Source organism: Siphateles boraxobius, unplaced genomic scaffold, assembly GCF_051911475.1.
Source record: "Siphateles boraxobius isolate OS27281-9 unplaced genomic scaffold, OSU_SipBor_1 31, whole genome shotgun sequence".
Lineage (NCBI taxonomy): Eukaryota > Metazoa > Chordata > Actinopteri > Cypriniformes > Leuciscidae > Siphateles > Siphateles boraxobius.
In genome coordinates this window covers 3,099,938-3,114,746 of record NW_027508931.1, presented here as the reverse complement: position 1 = coordinate 3,114,746, position 14,809 = coordinate 3,099,938, and the positions used below count along the sequence as shown (strand labels likewise).

The following is a 14,809-nucleotide window of genomic DNA, read 5'->3' as shown; positions in this document are numbered from 1 at the left end:
TATATACCAAATTTATGTCGTACAATATATATATATTGTATATGTATATTTTGTATGACAGAATTTATCATATATTTATATGATACAAATGCATTTTTATTACATAAATATATCATGTAATTTCAGTTCTGAATCTAACTGGGTAGCGGCTGGTTTCTACTGTTCTGAGGTCAGCTTATAGACGTCAGTAATTCCAAAGAATCCTGTTACGAAAAACAGTTTACTGACAGAACGGCCACCCTCTCCAACAACACTTTCTCTCTCTCTCTCTCTCTCTCTCTCTCGCTCTGTTCGCTCTTGCAGAACGAGCCAACACATTAGAGTTTCACTGACACTGCACCGTCCCCAGGGGGCACCACAGAGCCGGGAGCCAGGGGCCCTGCGGCACACACACGCTCGCGCACACGAACAGCCCTGATTGAAAGTGACATGACAGCCGCTCGGTCCGGCTGTATGTGCATGCTCTGTGTGTGAAAAGAGGCTGTGTAGGGAAACGTAGATTTGATTTTCCTTTATCTTTATCTCCCCACCGCCTCCCCCTTTTCTCTCTCCCCCTCCTCATCCCCCCTCGGTGAGTGCAGCAGTCTCGCAGTCACTGCATCAGTAATGTGACTGGGCCATATTTCCCAGGAGTGCACAGCTCCGCAGGATTTAGCCTCTCTTTTATAACCAGTTTAGGAAAACAATGACAGCGTAGATATTGACTGAGCTCGCAGGGGCTGTTCTGCGCATCGAACAGCCTCCCCCCGCTCCATCGCCAAGCCAAGGGGGGAAAGGGATAGGATGCTATTCCGTGCATTACGCCATGCCCTCTTCACGTCGCTGCGATTGGAGGTTTGCTCGGTGGAGGTGCGTGTCAAGAATAAACCTACAATGAGCTCCTAAATCTGTGCTTGAAATCCAGAGGAAGTCGTCTCATTTCCGTCACAACAAAGGTGGATGACCCGTGAGCGAGCCTTTAGCATGTTTGCAAGCTCTTCAAGTTCTCGTACAAAGGTATAGCGGTATGCAACTGGTTCGACATTCGACACCTCGTGTGCAGGTTTTGGCGCATTCAGTCGCTGCTCTTCCATGACTGTTTAAACAGCCTCCATCTGTGTTGCCCACCTCTCTCGCTCTAACTTCCACCCCTTCAAGAATATATCAATTACAGCTGCATTGCACTGATGTCATATTGCGAGTCATTATCAGATTCAGAGACACACACCATTCTGGCGATCGATCGCCTGCGGCTTAATCAATAGCGCTGCCCCCGACAACGCGCTCGGATGAAGAGAACAAACTGCGACCGGCCTGAAAATGTGTTTGTTCCAACACACTGATTAACTAATTTAAACAAGTGTTGCTGGTTTGATCGCCCACACATCAGCTGCCATCTTTCAAGAGAGATATCGGAGCGATGGAAATAGATGTGTTGGGGTGTGTGTGCGCACGAGCTGGGCAGCTGAAACGCAACAGTGTGTAGCATTTATAAGGGTGTGTGTGATTAGACGGAGCAGATGTATGATACCACAGTGGCTCTTATATGCCAGAGATAATGAAATAAGCTGAGCGATGGATGTTGATGTGTGGCTAGTGGCTCCATGTGTGTTACGTACAAAGGCATGTGTGCGCTGGGGTGTCTGAGCACGTGTCTTTTGTTTTAGTGATGTGAGGGATCTATGTGTGTGTATGAAGGAGGTTGTTTACTGTATGTTAGGTCGGGCTCCCCGCACCCTTCCAGTCCTACTGTGCCGTTTCCATCAGGCCACTGCAGTGCTGGTGTAACCCTAGACCCCAGGGAACAACACTGCCTCTCTGTCCCTCCACCTCCAAATCAATACAGCTCCACACAGTCCTGACAACCTGGGGGTGACCATACTTACACACAAACACAAACACACACACACACACACTCCCTTTCTCTGTCACAGATGTATACACTCTAGTCCGAACTTGGTCATTTTATTTTATTTTATTTATATATATATATAGATATAGATATAGATTAGCAGTAAAAAGTTTTGGATCGGTAAGATTTTTTTCCTCTGTTCACCAAGACTGCATTTATTTGATAAGAAAAACGACAACAACAAAATATATGGAATATTGTAATAATGCAACAAAAAAATATATAGAAATATTATTACAATGTAAAACAGTTGTTTTCTATGTGAATATATAGTAAAGTGTAATTTATTCCTGTGATCAAAGCTGAATTTTCAACATCATTACTCCAATCTTCAGTGTCACATGATTCTTTAGATTCTTCTTTGTATTTGTAGTAATCAAATGAATGCAGCCTTGGTGAGCAGAAGAGACTTCTTTTAAAAACATTAAAATCTTACCTATCCAATACTTTTGACTGGTATATATGTATATATATATATATATATATATGTATACCACATTATATTATGCTATTATACATATTAAGTTTTGGATCGGTAAGATTTTAATGTTTTTAAAAGTATATACATACAATAAATTTGATTATTATTTATGTATATAAATTATATTAAATATTTATATAAATTATATTATTTATTTAATAGATTTATATATTTTTGGGGGGTAGGGTGTAGACAGGAAATTAGGGGTGAGAGAGTGAGAACGGTATCGGGTCATGACTGAGGCTAGACTTTAGCAAAGCTGGAACACTGTATCGACCAATCAAAATGTAGGACCGAAATGATCGGTTTTACAGCGTGAAATACTTTGTTCTTAATTTAAGATATCAAAAACAAATCACGAAGGCTTGAACAGTGACATTATGGAATGAATTGAGATTAAATTACATGAGATTATTATTACTATTATTAGTGTTATTGTATTTGTTGTTAAGATCATCAGCGTAAATGAAAAGATAGGCGACCCAGATGTTAATTTGGTCTCGCGTTGAGCCGTGGTATCCGGTGCGTTTGGCTCTGCAGCCGGTGAAGATTGCGTTTGGAGAGGGATTGGCTTTGTGGGGACTAACTGATAATTGATTGAGCAGCAGCATATTCTTAGGGACTCGGCTAAGGCAGGTTTGGGTAAATTGGGTCGTTAGTTGCTCTTGACATGTGCACATGTGACAATGTGGGCAGGTACGCTGTATTGACTCATTGCTCATTGTCATGCGAGTCCCAGGATTATTTTCAGTCGTGTTTCACCATGCTGTCGCTCTTTCCCGTTCCGATTTGTTGTAATTCCAATATGCGAAACAGGTGCTTGGTGATGAGGACAAATGATTTGCAATAGGTTTGTGTTTTGTCCGATATGCACCTCCATCTCGTTCTCCACTCCGCCAGATCTCAAAGCGAGACATAGACAAGGCTGGCCTCTGCTGGAAGGGGGAAGGCACCGCAGTCTGCGTAATGCAAAAGGAGAAGTGCTTTGCTCTCATAATGGGGTCAGTGGCTCCCAGAGAGATGCGTCTCCTCGCTCAAGAGCCCTCCTCGTGCGCGTCTCCTCTCTGTTCCATGCAGGAGGGGCGGGAAAAAAGAGAGAGAGAGAGATAGGCCGGGATGGAAAGAGAAGCAGGACGTAAGACTCGCATCCCCTGACAGACTGCCATTGATTTGGTCTGGGGTTTTAAGACCCAGTGGTTTGGCCTTCCTCGGATGGAACCGCCGATCCCCTTTCGCCAGCAATCATTTGCAAAATATGTGCACTAAGATAAGAGGCCGAAGAATAAGAATAAGTATTTATCAACGAAAAACCATGTTTAATCCTTCAGATTTGTCTCCCCCTTTCCGTTTTTTTATATCGGGGCATAAAAACAGCCTATCTCTCTTGGAGAGATTAATCTTGGAAAGGAGCTTTGAGAGGGAAAGTGGGATGATTGCCGGCTCTTCTCTGGGAATTGGGTTTATGGTCCAGGGAAAAGCATGCGGAAAAGCAGAGCTGCTGAGAGACCGCGGCAACACAATAACCCTTTAGCCTGTGCATATCTTCTTGTGTTTAACCCTCACGCAACGGCTGATTGATCTGTTTACGTGATCACGGTTTTAGGTCATTCTTCTGTCCCCTTTCCACTATTATGGCGTATTTGGTGCACATCTGTCCTTGTGATGCGTATGCCATACACTAGAGACCTGCGGTGGACTGTTTTCTTCATCCCGCTCCCGCCCGCGCCCGCCGAATTTCTGACCATTACCGCCCGCTCCCGCAACATATGTGTTACACTCCCGCCCGCTCCCGCAATATGTATGTCCACTCCCGCCCGAACCCGAAAAACTGGTTAGAATTTATTCCCGCACAATAATAGAGATGCATTGATTTTGTGTCTTCTCCCGTCCCGCAGGAAAAAACACGTATTTGTATTGCTATTATTAAAGAGCTTCATGGGGTTGTTTGTTTCGTTTCACTGGCCTGCATCTGACGCACTGATCATTAAAAGATAGTCATATCTTAGGATCAAATGCAATCATGTATTTGTATTTATTTAAATCCATTTACCAAATGTATTTTTATTTAATTGATTTTTTTATTTAAATGTATTTATTTATTTTTTATTTATTTGCTGTTTTTCTAGCTATTCTTCTACATCTTCTAATACATTTAGATACACAGTTTTAAATAAATACATACAAATACATGATTGCAGATCTTTTGAGGGTCCCTCTTCAACTTCTTTCTTAAATTAATGAGCCTTCGTTTTCTGGGAAAACATCTTTCTACAATAATTTAAATAATGAAAAGGACAGGTAAAAACGCACTGTTGTGGACCTATCACAGCAAATATGATGCCGCAAAGCAAAACAACACCCCGAGAGGGAAACAAATATAGCCTACCACAAGAAAATACAGTAGCCTATACAAAACATTCAAAAACATCGCTGTAATTGACAAGTCGGAATCGGTGATAATACATCAATTGTCAATGGCAATATATATATATATATATCCTATGTACATTTGTCACAATTATCAAAGTCCAGTTCCTTTCCATCTTGGTCACAAACAATTGAGAAACTTCTCCAAATGTCAGACTTGCCTTGCTTACGTTTTGTGCTGTAAATACCTCGTTTGAGGTTCTTTTCCACGTCATTTATTGACATCTCATTCTCCACTCGGCTACCTCCCGATCCCGCAGGGTTTTTTTTAGCCGCCCATTCCCGCCCGCAGCAAAGTTCAAACTGCCCGCTCCCGCGAGATTTGCGTTGAGTCCCGCGGGACCCGGCGGGACTCAATCCCAAGCATCCCTCTACCATACACTCTTAAAAATAAAGTTTTTTTTAATGCCATTTATGGTTCTACGAAGAACCTTTAACATCCATGGAAACTTTTATAGGAAAGGATGCATTTCCACAATTATTAATGTTCTAAATGTTGCAGTTTTCATTAAAAAAAGCTTTGTGGTAATGTATATATACTGTATGTTACTGTATATTTCTTAACTATATAAGTTAACACTGCTGAGAGGGTGTTTCTACTACAATGGCTGAGGAAGTGATGGCAAATTTTACATATCTTCGGACCAACGTAATCAATCTCTATTTTTTCCCTCTTTTTGAAAGTCATGAATTGTTTCTTTTGCTGTTTGAGTCAATCGGAACACAACAATTTAATTTCCTCTTCTGAGAACCCCAGAAATGTCAAACGGTTCCATTAAAATGTCCTTCACACTAAGAAAAAAAAACTGTTTCTTTTAAGAACAGTTCACTAAAAGGTTCTTTGGGGAAACCAAAATAGTGGTTCTATGGCATCTCTGTGAGAAACCTTTATTCTTAAGAGTTATTGATATAGGGTTTTGATATGTGATTATAAATGTACGCTCTGTTCTCAGGAGTCCATAGAACGAACGCATCACAAGGCATTGTGCTGATTTAAAAGATTCATAAACATGGATCGAAGACTCCACAATAAACAAATCAGGGTTTTTGCATTAGAAACGGAGAACGCTAAATCAAACGGAGGATGAATGTAGTGTTTTTCTGCCGGTACGGAAACGTGTGGGCGGATGAATGGGATCGCAAGTGCACATGTGCCCAATATTTAATGGGAGGGTGTGGAGAAGAAAGAAAACGGGAAGAAAGGAAGGTGTTCGCTCATGGCTCTGTCAAAGTGGGGCTGCTAGCCTTGAGATGGACGGACAGGCCTGGTGGGTAAATGGAACGAGAGATGGATAGAAGGAGAGAGCGAAGGAGACGGGTGGAGGTGTGGGCACGTAGCTTATTATTTCTCTCCTCATGTGTTCTCTTCTGTTCCCCTGCAGAACCACACACTGAGCCAGCACGCACAGTGAGACCGGGCCCCGCAGGACTCCCGGTTCAGCCTAGAACCCCGACCCAGGCCCGGTGGGGGAGGAACATTTCAACATCACAGCCAATCAAAGTGTCATTTGCTACTCACATGTAAAACTCTAACGATTCCGCCACCAGGCGCAGCTATTACGAACGGTGGGGAATGAATATTAATGGGATATGCTATTAAAAAAGAAAAGGAGAGAAAAAAAGGAGATGGAGAGAAAAAGGTATTCTACGTGCAGTATTTTTTATCGTCCCTTCTTCCTGGTTGTGTGTTCTTTATTTTCTCCCCGTTTTCTTTTTTGGTTTTTCTTGATTTTTGGGGACAAAAGATGAAAAAAATGGAAGGGAAAGACACCCTCTGCCTGATTTTAATCTCTAGAAATACATATCTTGTCCTCTGTTGCTTCATGTATCAAACTTCATACGTGCCAATTTTGTTCTTTTCAAGGCATATATTCTCAGCCCTCTTTATTTGTTGATTTATTTGTACCATTTATTTCTTGCAGTAAATAGGTACCTGTGCTGTGCTGTGATTGCTTGCCAGTCGTAATATTTTTCCTTTCTATTATTATTGTTATATATTTTCTTTTTTCTAATTACAGTAAAAAGACAAAAAACATATAAAGAAAAAAAGAAAAAACATAATGGTTTTGATTGGATTTTCCAGTACATGGGCCTTATGGATGTTGTAAAAATGAATATCTTTGATTTCAGTGCAACTGGATGATGTCTGCTTTTTAAATGTGAATTAACCAGATTGCAATAAACTAGTACAGTTGAAAATAAACAAATAAATAAATCATGAATAAAGGGAATCTGTGCATCTGAAGTGAGTGTTCTTTCGAAGTGCAGATAAAGCGTTTGGAAGCAGCTGAACTCCTTTGAGTGGCTCTGTTCCCCTGACATTGTGTGAGCTCATGCTTTCTATTTAACAATTAATATCAGTAAGCTACTCATAAAACATACAGATAATGTGAATGACAATGATGAAAACTCGTGGACAGGTATTAACGGGTGAACGCAGTTTGTGTTTACATCAAATAATCTCGCTGTTCAATATAAATATTTCTAGATGTTTAATGTGGTTACAGTTCATATAATAAATACCATACAAATTCAAATCTATGATTCACCTGCAGAAGAGAAGATCATTGAGTTCATATTATATCATTAATCACCGTTTTACTCAAACCTGGATGTGTGCTGCTTTCATAGTGTTCAATTCAATGTCTGCAGTAGGATCAGAATCAAAGACTAGAGTCTTTGCCAATTTTATATGTTTTACAGCATTAAATGAATAAACACACATGATAAGCAGTAGCAGCCACACTGTTATCCAGAGCAGACAGAATATTGTGGGATTATTATTGTACGGAACGTGACGTTTTGTGACCTGCTGATAACAATACTGCTCTCAGGCACATATATGAGTTCAATTGTAAAGTATGATGAACTGAAAGTCTGTCATTTCTACCCTGCATCAGATTTATTAATCCAATTTTAAAGGTAAAGATTTCTCATCTTGTATAATAAAATAATGGAAAATCAGTTTCATAATGCAGAACTATATGATGATTGCAAATGTGTTATGTTTTCGGTAAATAAGGAATTCCCCAGCAGTGATCAGCAGATGACTTAATGCTTGTGACTCGCCGAATAAGGACAGAAACATCTATTTAAAGTAGTGTCTCTTCTTTTACCAGAGCAGTTTCTGCTTTAATTGCATCCATGTGTTTAAGCAGCTGGTTCGGCCGCTGAGTCTCATAACTTGAGCCGGACAGAAGGTCGGTACTGTTCCCAGAAATCAGCCATCGGAACGCATTGATACACTACAGGCCTCTGGGGGTCTCTGAAACGGTCCGCTTGGGAAACCGGGTTCAGCACACCATCTGAGTAACTCCTAAATACTTGGAAACTAGCATCTGATTTCACCCACAAATATCCAAGAGTATTGAAAGATGCCCTTAACTGGGCTTGTGTTTGACTTAAGTATTTCAATGTAATGCCGTGAAAAGTTTATTAAATGTGTGCTGTATTAAGAGTGTGTGGATGTGTGTAGATGTCCGAATGGGGCAAAAGGAAACTGTATCTTTGTATTTTGTGGTAGAATTATTTAAAATATTTGAGGATATGATTCAGCCAATCTTGTCAGTCTTTACAGCCTCAGAAGGTTTTACAAACCCACAGTCTCTCAGCATCCCAAGCACTCTCAATATGAAAAGATAGATTTTCTCTAAACACTTTATAATTACTTTCATTAGGAAAATTCACCAAAATGACCACATTATATGATGCTTAACAGATCATTAGCTAGCAAGTCTTCTCAATAACATGTAAGCAATGTATGTGCTATGTATACAATAAATATTTTTGTGGCATACTGTTATACATTATATATTAAAATATGTTTTTGTTTGTTTTGTTACTAACAGTAATATTATAGTTTGTATTATTACTCTAAGAGTGTTTCACTACAACATAATCAAACACGTAAAAATGAGATAACATGATTGCCTTATCTGTTTCTTATCAACAGGTACAACAGTAGTCGTGTGTACTTAAACAATTTAGCTTCAAGATAACGCTTGTTTCCTTTATCAGCGTCCCAAAGTCTTGAGATAGACTCGCATGAGCTGTTAGGGACCATCAATAAAAAACCAAACGTTGTTATATTTTCATAACTTTTAAGGGACAATGTCTGTATAAGCATACAACTATTTTAACAAACATCAGAGACATTAAGTAGTTTTGTTAATCAAACCAATCCTCCGACATTAGCAGCCAGTGATTATAACGTTTTCTTCTTTTTTTGCGTCACACCACAAACACACATTTTTACCACTGTCCCTAAGAACACCACAGCAGTGAGTGAGCACAAGAAAAGTTTTCCAAATATCCACTTTATTCGGGCTATCGGACAGTTTAAAGACCTGGCTCAGGTGACCTGTGGGGAGCAATATTTATCAATCATTTAGCTCATGAGATGAAACAAGGTAAATAATACTTATTATAATATGTCTGTTTATAGCGAAGTATCAGACATTCAGTTCGTGCTTATTTTAGTTCCGGGTGTGTATCGCTAAAATGGGAACCTTAGCTTACCAGGGAAGGTGTGTCACTGTCATTCACTGCTAAACCCAAACTCACTTGTATTAGTTACTAAATGCCCAATACAACGTTATTATTAATGCAAGTTTTGTGAAAACTGGCCACCAGAAGAGAGCATGGCTGCGGCGCTGCTGTCAGAGACGGAGATCAGCCAGCGGTCTATGGCAGAGGAGGATCCGAACGGGAATGAACATGGGGCGGCCGCGCACAGCACCTTGCCTCGCTGGGGACCGCAGCATGCGGGGGCCCGACAGCTCGCTGAGCTTTACTCTCCGGGTAAGACCAGCGCATCGGGTGTCATTAAACAGATCTTTTTCTATATGAATTATACTGTTTCACTCTGCAGCATCATTGGGCCACACTAAGGCCAGAGAGCGCGTGCACACACACACACACACACACACACACACACACACACACACACACACACACACACACACACACAGTTGCGTGTAGTCTTGTGTTACAGAGGTCAGCTTTAGATCAATAATATGTGACTGCAGTGCATGAATGGCACTCAACATAATACAATGAATGTTGGTACTTCTATAACACCACCTGCATAAGTATAAGACCTAGGAATTGGTTGCATTTGTCATGTATGTGCTACTTTGTAAAACTTGTAACACCGTGCATTTAAATATAGAGAAGTAAATTAGTCGGTCATCTTTTTTTCATAAAATAAAATTGAAAGGTGATGGAGGTGTCGTTCTGCCTTGAGTAAATTATGACGTTAGTTTTGGGTGAACGGTTTCTTTTATGATTCACTGTACAAAAGTTACACAATTATATAGACATGGAGACCTTTGTTACATATTTTGTGCATATGAATCATAGCCTTTTGAGTTGCTTTTCTGATAAATGTGCCATGCATACACCCATGTTATAGGGTTTTCATGGTAATAATGGATAACCTGGAAATATTATTGTTCTTTTTTTGTATCCCATGTATTTTTACGATCAGGGAAATAGTTATTGTCTAGTATGGAAAAGCCATGGTCATATATTATTTTTGAAGACATTTAACCCTAATGTAAAAAAAGTGCATTTATTTATATGTTTAAGGATGTGTACTTGATATACGGATAGAAATGTTCTCAAGAAATTCTATAAATGATTTTTGTAAAACTTTACAATGAGGCAACATTGGTTAACATTAGTAAATGCATTAATGAGCAAAAAGCAATGCATTTATTACAGTGTTTATTAATCTTTGTTAACGTTAATACATTTACATTTATTCGTTTACCTGACGCTTTTATCCAAAGCTACTTACAATTGCTATATTTCCGAGGTCGCACGCCTCTGGAGCAACTAGGGGTTGAGTGTCTTGCTCAGGGACACATTGGTGTCTCACAGTGGATTCAAACCCAGGTCTCTCACACCACAGGCATGTGTCTTATCCACTGCGCCATCACCACCCACATTATTAAAATACCTATTCATTATTAGTTCATGTTAGCTCAAATCCATTAAATAATTTTTACAGATACAACTTTTGATTTGAATAATGTATTAGTAAATGTTGAAATGAACATTAGCTGAGATTAATAAATGCTGTTGTATTTTTAATTTTTAGTAGTATGTTAAAAACTATGTTGACAAATGGAAGCTTACTGTAAAGTGTTACAGTTATTTTCAAAATAAAGCTTGCATTAATCTAGAATTACTGGAAAACCATGTAATAGATTTGAAGCACCATGTTGCTCTATTTTGTTCGCTTCCGTAGACATATCCAAACTATAAACTTTTATCCCAGTACTTCTGTGATAATATAAATATTTGTAACAGAAATAACAACACTGTGTGTTTCATACATGACAACTGCTCTCTCTGGGTCAACAGCGGCGCCAACGCAGATCTGAATGTTTGCTGTGATCGTACTTGTCATATATTTGGTCGGGTCGGGTGTGTGCGCACAGAAAGATGAGACATGATACAATAATAGACATTCAGACATTTCTTCTGTCCTTTTCTTTTGGTATAGAATAAAATACCAGTTCGGGGTTCCTCTTTCGGCTGTTGTTGCAGCCAACTGCACAACATATTGCAGGCATTACTGAGACCGTCGGTCGTCAAGATGGCGGCGCAAAGCTACAGTGACGTCATGTGAACCGAACGAATAGACACAGGCGAATCGTTGTCATTTAAGAGTGATATCGCGTGGGTGTTTGAATCGAGATCGCAACCTTTTAAGTATTAATCGTGCAGCTCTACGTTGAGATGTTCCCAGTTACTCGACATCTTCGACAAGCTGTGCTTTCCCTGATATTTTTTTATTTGACCTGAGTCTGCTGCGGGTAGTCCGACACGGAACACCAGATAACACCAAATTAATGCACGTTTCAGATTTGACTTCATTCCACTTTTGGCTTAATGGAAAACGGCTCCATCTCTGCACATCATGAGCCGGAGATCAGCAGTGTTGGGAAAAAGCCTTTAACCCCCAACCCCACCACCCCACTCACCCCCCCCCCCCCCCCCCCCCCCCTCAACTAAAACAAGATTTAGCAGGGAACGTCCCCCTCCACTGTCCTCTAGCTCATTGTATCATGGGATGCTTGTAGTTTGCAGCTGCAATTAAAACTACATCGATTTAACTCAAAATGCTATTAAGAATGATAATGACCACTTCATTTTCTTTGGCAATGCACCCGGCGTTAAGCATATGCTTCCACCGGCACGTCCAGCATGTAAATTACTTGGCCATGTTGAGAATGTTTGAGAGAAGTTTTGCGAGGTTAATAAGATAATGTTGTGATGCATCTCTCTGTGAATGGGGGGGTTGGGTGGGATTGTGGATGGGATTTTTGGATGAGCTCAGTCAAGTTTAGTATCCACCAGCTGTGAGGTGCATGTCGGAGAGGCTTAACTGTGGGATTCTCAAGGAAAGTATGCTGGGATTGTTGTTTTGCTTGTGCTGAGGTTTGCATGCTGTTTGCAGTTGTAATTACCACACTTTCAAAGTTTATCGTCCATGACATACAATATTTCATAGCATTGCAATATTCTGTACTGCGTTGTTTTAAAATGTTTTTAAAAGAAGTCTCTTATGTTCATCAAGACTGCATTTATTTCATCAAAAATACAGTAATATTGTGAAATATTATTACAATTTAAAACAACTGTTTTCTATTTTAATATATTTTTAAATGTAATTTATTCCTGTGATGCAAAGCTGAATTTTCAGCAGCCATTATTCCACTCTTCAGAAATCATGATCAGGTACATGATCCTTCAGAAATCATTTTAGTTCAAATATGCTGATTTTGTGCTGCTCAAGAAACATGATTATTTCTATGTTTCCTTAACTTGGAATACCACATAAAACATTTTCAAATAAAGCACCGTTTCCATCCAGTGAGTCGAAGAGAACAAAATCGTAACTTCCTGATAAACCGGCATTAAATATCACTAAGAAAAATAGAATTTTCTGCTGTAGAAGTCACTGGAGGGCTTTTTTCGTATATAACAAATTACGAAAGAAACGCAATAAACACGGTCATGTTATCTTTGTTTCAGACGCGGATTGCCTGCTGCTTAAGAACGCTGGTGTGTAAGACAGTTCTTCTTATTATACTGAAGTACTTTGGCTCAAGCTTTTCAGAATGACCTAAACAGCATTTCAGATTCTGTGCAACGAGATCGGTCCACAGCTTAGTCCAGTTACGCATTATGCAGTCACATTACTTTTTTTGTTGCCCATCAAAGAATTTTTTCTGTAAATGTGTTTCCATCATATCAGATACAAAAAAAATTACTCAATTGAGTGTGTTGTGCATTTTCGAACTAGCATTTGTTTTTGTTTTTCTATGCAATATCCCAAAATTCACATAAAAATAAGTGGATGGAAGCATGGCTAATATTGAAAACAGTTGTGCTGCTTAATATTTTTGTTGAAACCTAGATAAATTTAGTTTTTCTTTCAGGATACTTTGAAAAGAACAGCATTTTTTTTTATAGTATACAGTTAATGTCTTTTTGATCCATTTAATGGATCAATTTAATTAAAAAACATTTTTTAAAGTCCACCATTTCGATCTAGTCTTTAAGATGATGAATAGCACACTGAATTATTTCAAATTCCTTTCTGAATTGAATTTGAATTGTTATATCAAGCAGGATGTACAACTTCATTTTGGATATGAATGTTAGAAAATTAAAATTAATTTAACTTCATGTAAATGCATGTAACTTTAATTTGTAGAGCTGGAAAAGCAAGTTTGTTGAAAGAAATTTTGATTGTTTTAAAAAACAGGTTAAACAAATCTTAAAGTTTGGAGCTTACTCCAAAGAGATGGGTAGATTGATTCTAATTCAATGTGGACTGCCAATATAATTCAAACTTAAAACTTAAATTCAGTGCATTTGGACCAAGACTTGGAACCTTAGATTGTTTAGCATATTTATTTCCATATGACCATGGACGTAAGAATATGTTTCTTAAGCCCCTTTCACACAGCGCATTGATCCCGGGAAATTGCCGGGAAATTGCCAGAACACCTTCTGTGTGAACGCAAACACGACCCGGGATTGATGCCGGGATTGATCCCGGGTTGGGGACCTAGTAACATTGCCAGGATCAGTCCCGGAACGTGCGCTGTGTGAACAAAAGCCGTCATCAATGCAGTGTCGTAATGATGACGCTGAAGTGAAGTGAAAGCAGGCTAGTGAAACGGTACGTAATGCGCTAGTTAATGATCGAATCAGAGAAAAAAATGCACGAGCGTGATTTCTCCAGAGAGAAATCGCAGCTCATAAGCAAACTATAGACGCTGCTGAGACATTACATGTCACATCGATGTCACGTGTCTTTACAGGATTTTTACGGCTTGTGTGTGAACGCACTCTCTGATTCCGGAAAATCACTAGCAGTGTGAATGAACCAAAATCAAACGAACCCGGGTCAAATCCCGGGTCACTTTATCCGTGTATTTTCCGGAATCTCTGTGTGAAAGGGGTTCTAGTCATTCACACCATAGAATGGCACCATGTGGTTCCAAAATGGTGATGACTCATGCAGGGATCGAACCATCAACCTTGTGGTTACCATTCCGGAGCCTTTAAGTACACCACAGCATCCCCAAATGCTGTTGTCCACCTCAGGACCTGGTATTTTTCTTTTAATTCGATCCTTTATCCACCAAAATTGCCATAGTCTTGGAATCCAATGGTTTGGTTACCCAAGAGACTTCTGACGGAATTCAACCGGCTTGAGCTGATGCTGAACTGCGGTCCATCTGGAGAGGCCATGGAGAGCAGAGGGTTGAGCCCCAGAATATAATGTCAAGGATGCTAAAAGCAGACGCTCCGGAGGCTTGTCTGAGGGCGGTTTGTGCTTGTGCGTGCCTGATATGAGGTGAGCGGGAATGGCGTTTGGAAGTGTTGAGGCTTACTGGTGAAAAGGGATTGATGAGGCTTCAGTCTGCTCAATGAAGCCTCCGGCTCATTACTGTAACCCCAGGACAGCGAAACAGCTGGACGCC

General features: G+C 39.8%; 2 protein-coding genes across 4 annotated transcripts in view; both read left to right on the top strand.

Annotated features, from left to right (window-relative positions):
• The window catches only part of znf423 (zinc finger protein 423), a 165,907-nt gene extending 158,877 nt beyond the window's left edge, over positions 1–7,030 (top strand). For all 3 annotated transcript variants that reach the window (XM_077193349.1, XM_077193348.1, XM_077193347.1), the window contains one exon: positions 6,182–7,030. In XM_077193349.1, the coding sequence (XP_077049464.1) occupies positions 6,182–6,211 (30 nt within the window). In that variant the 3' untranslated portion in view covers positions 6,212–7,030. The remainder of the gene's footprint in view (positions 1–6,181) is intronic.
• A 2,022-nt stretch (positions 7,031–9,052) lies between these two features.
• Positions 9,053–14,809, top strand: part of peds1a (plasmanylethanolamine desaturase 1a) — a 29,319-nt gene continuing 23,562 nt past the window's right edge. The window contains exons 1-2 of the mRNA XM_077193355.1: positions 9,053–9,208; positions 9,432–9,599. Coding sequence (XP_077049470.1) covers positions 9,199–9,208; positions 9,432–9,599 — 178 coding nt within the window. The 5' untranslated portion in view covers positions 9,053–9,198. The remainder of the gene's footprint in view (positions 9,209–9,431; positions 9,600–14,809) is intronic.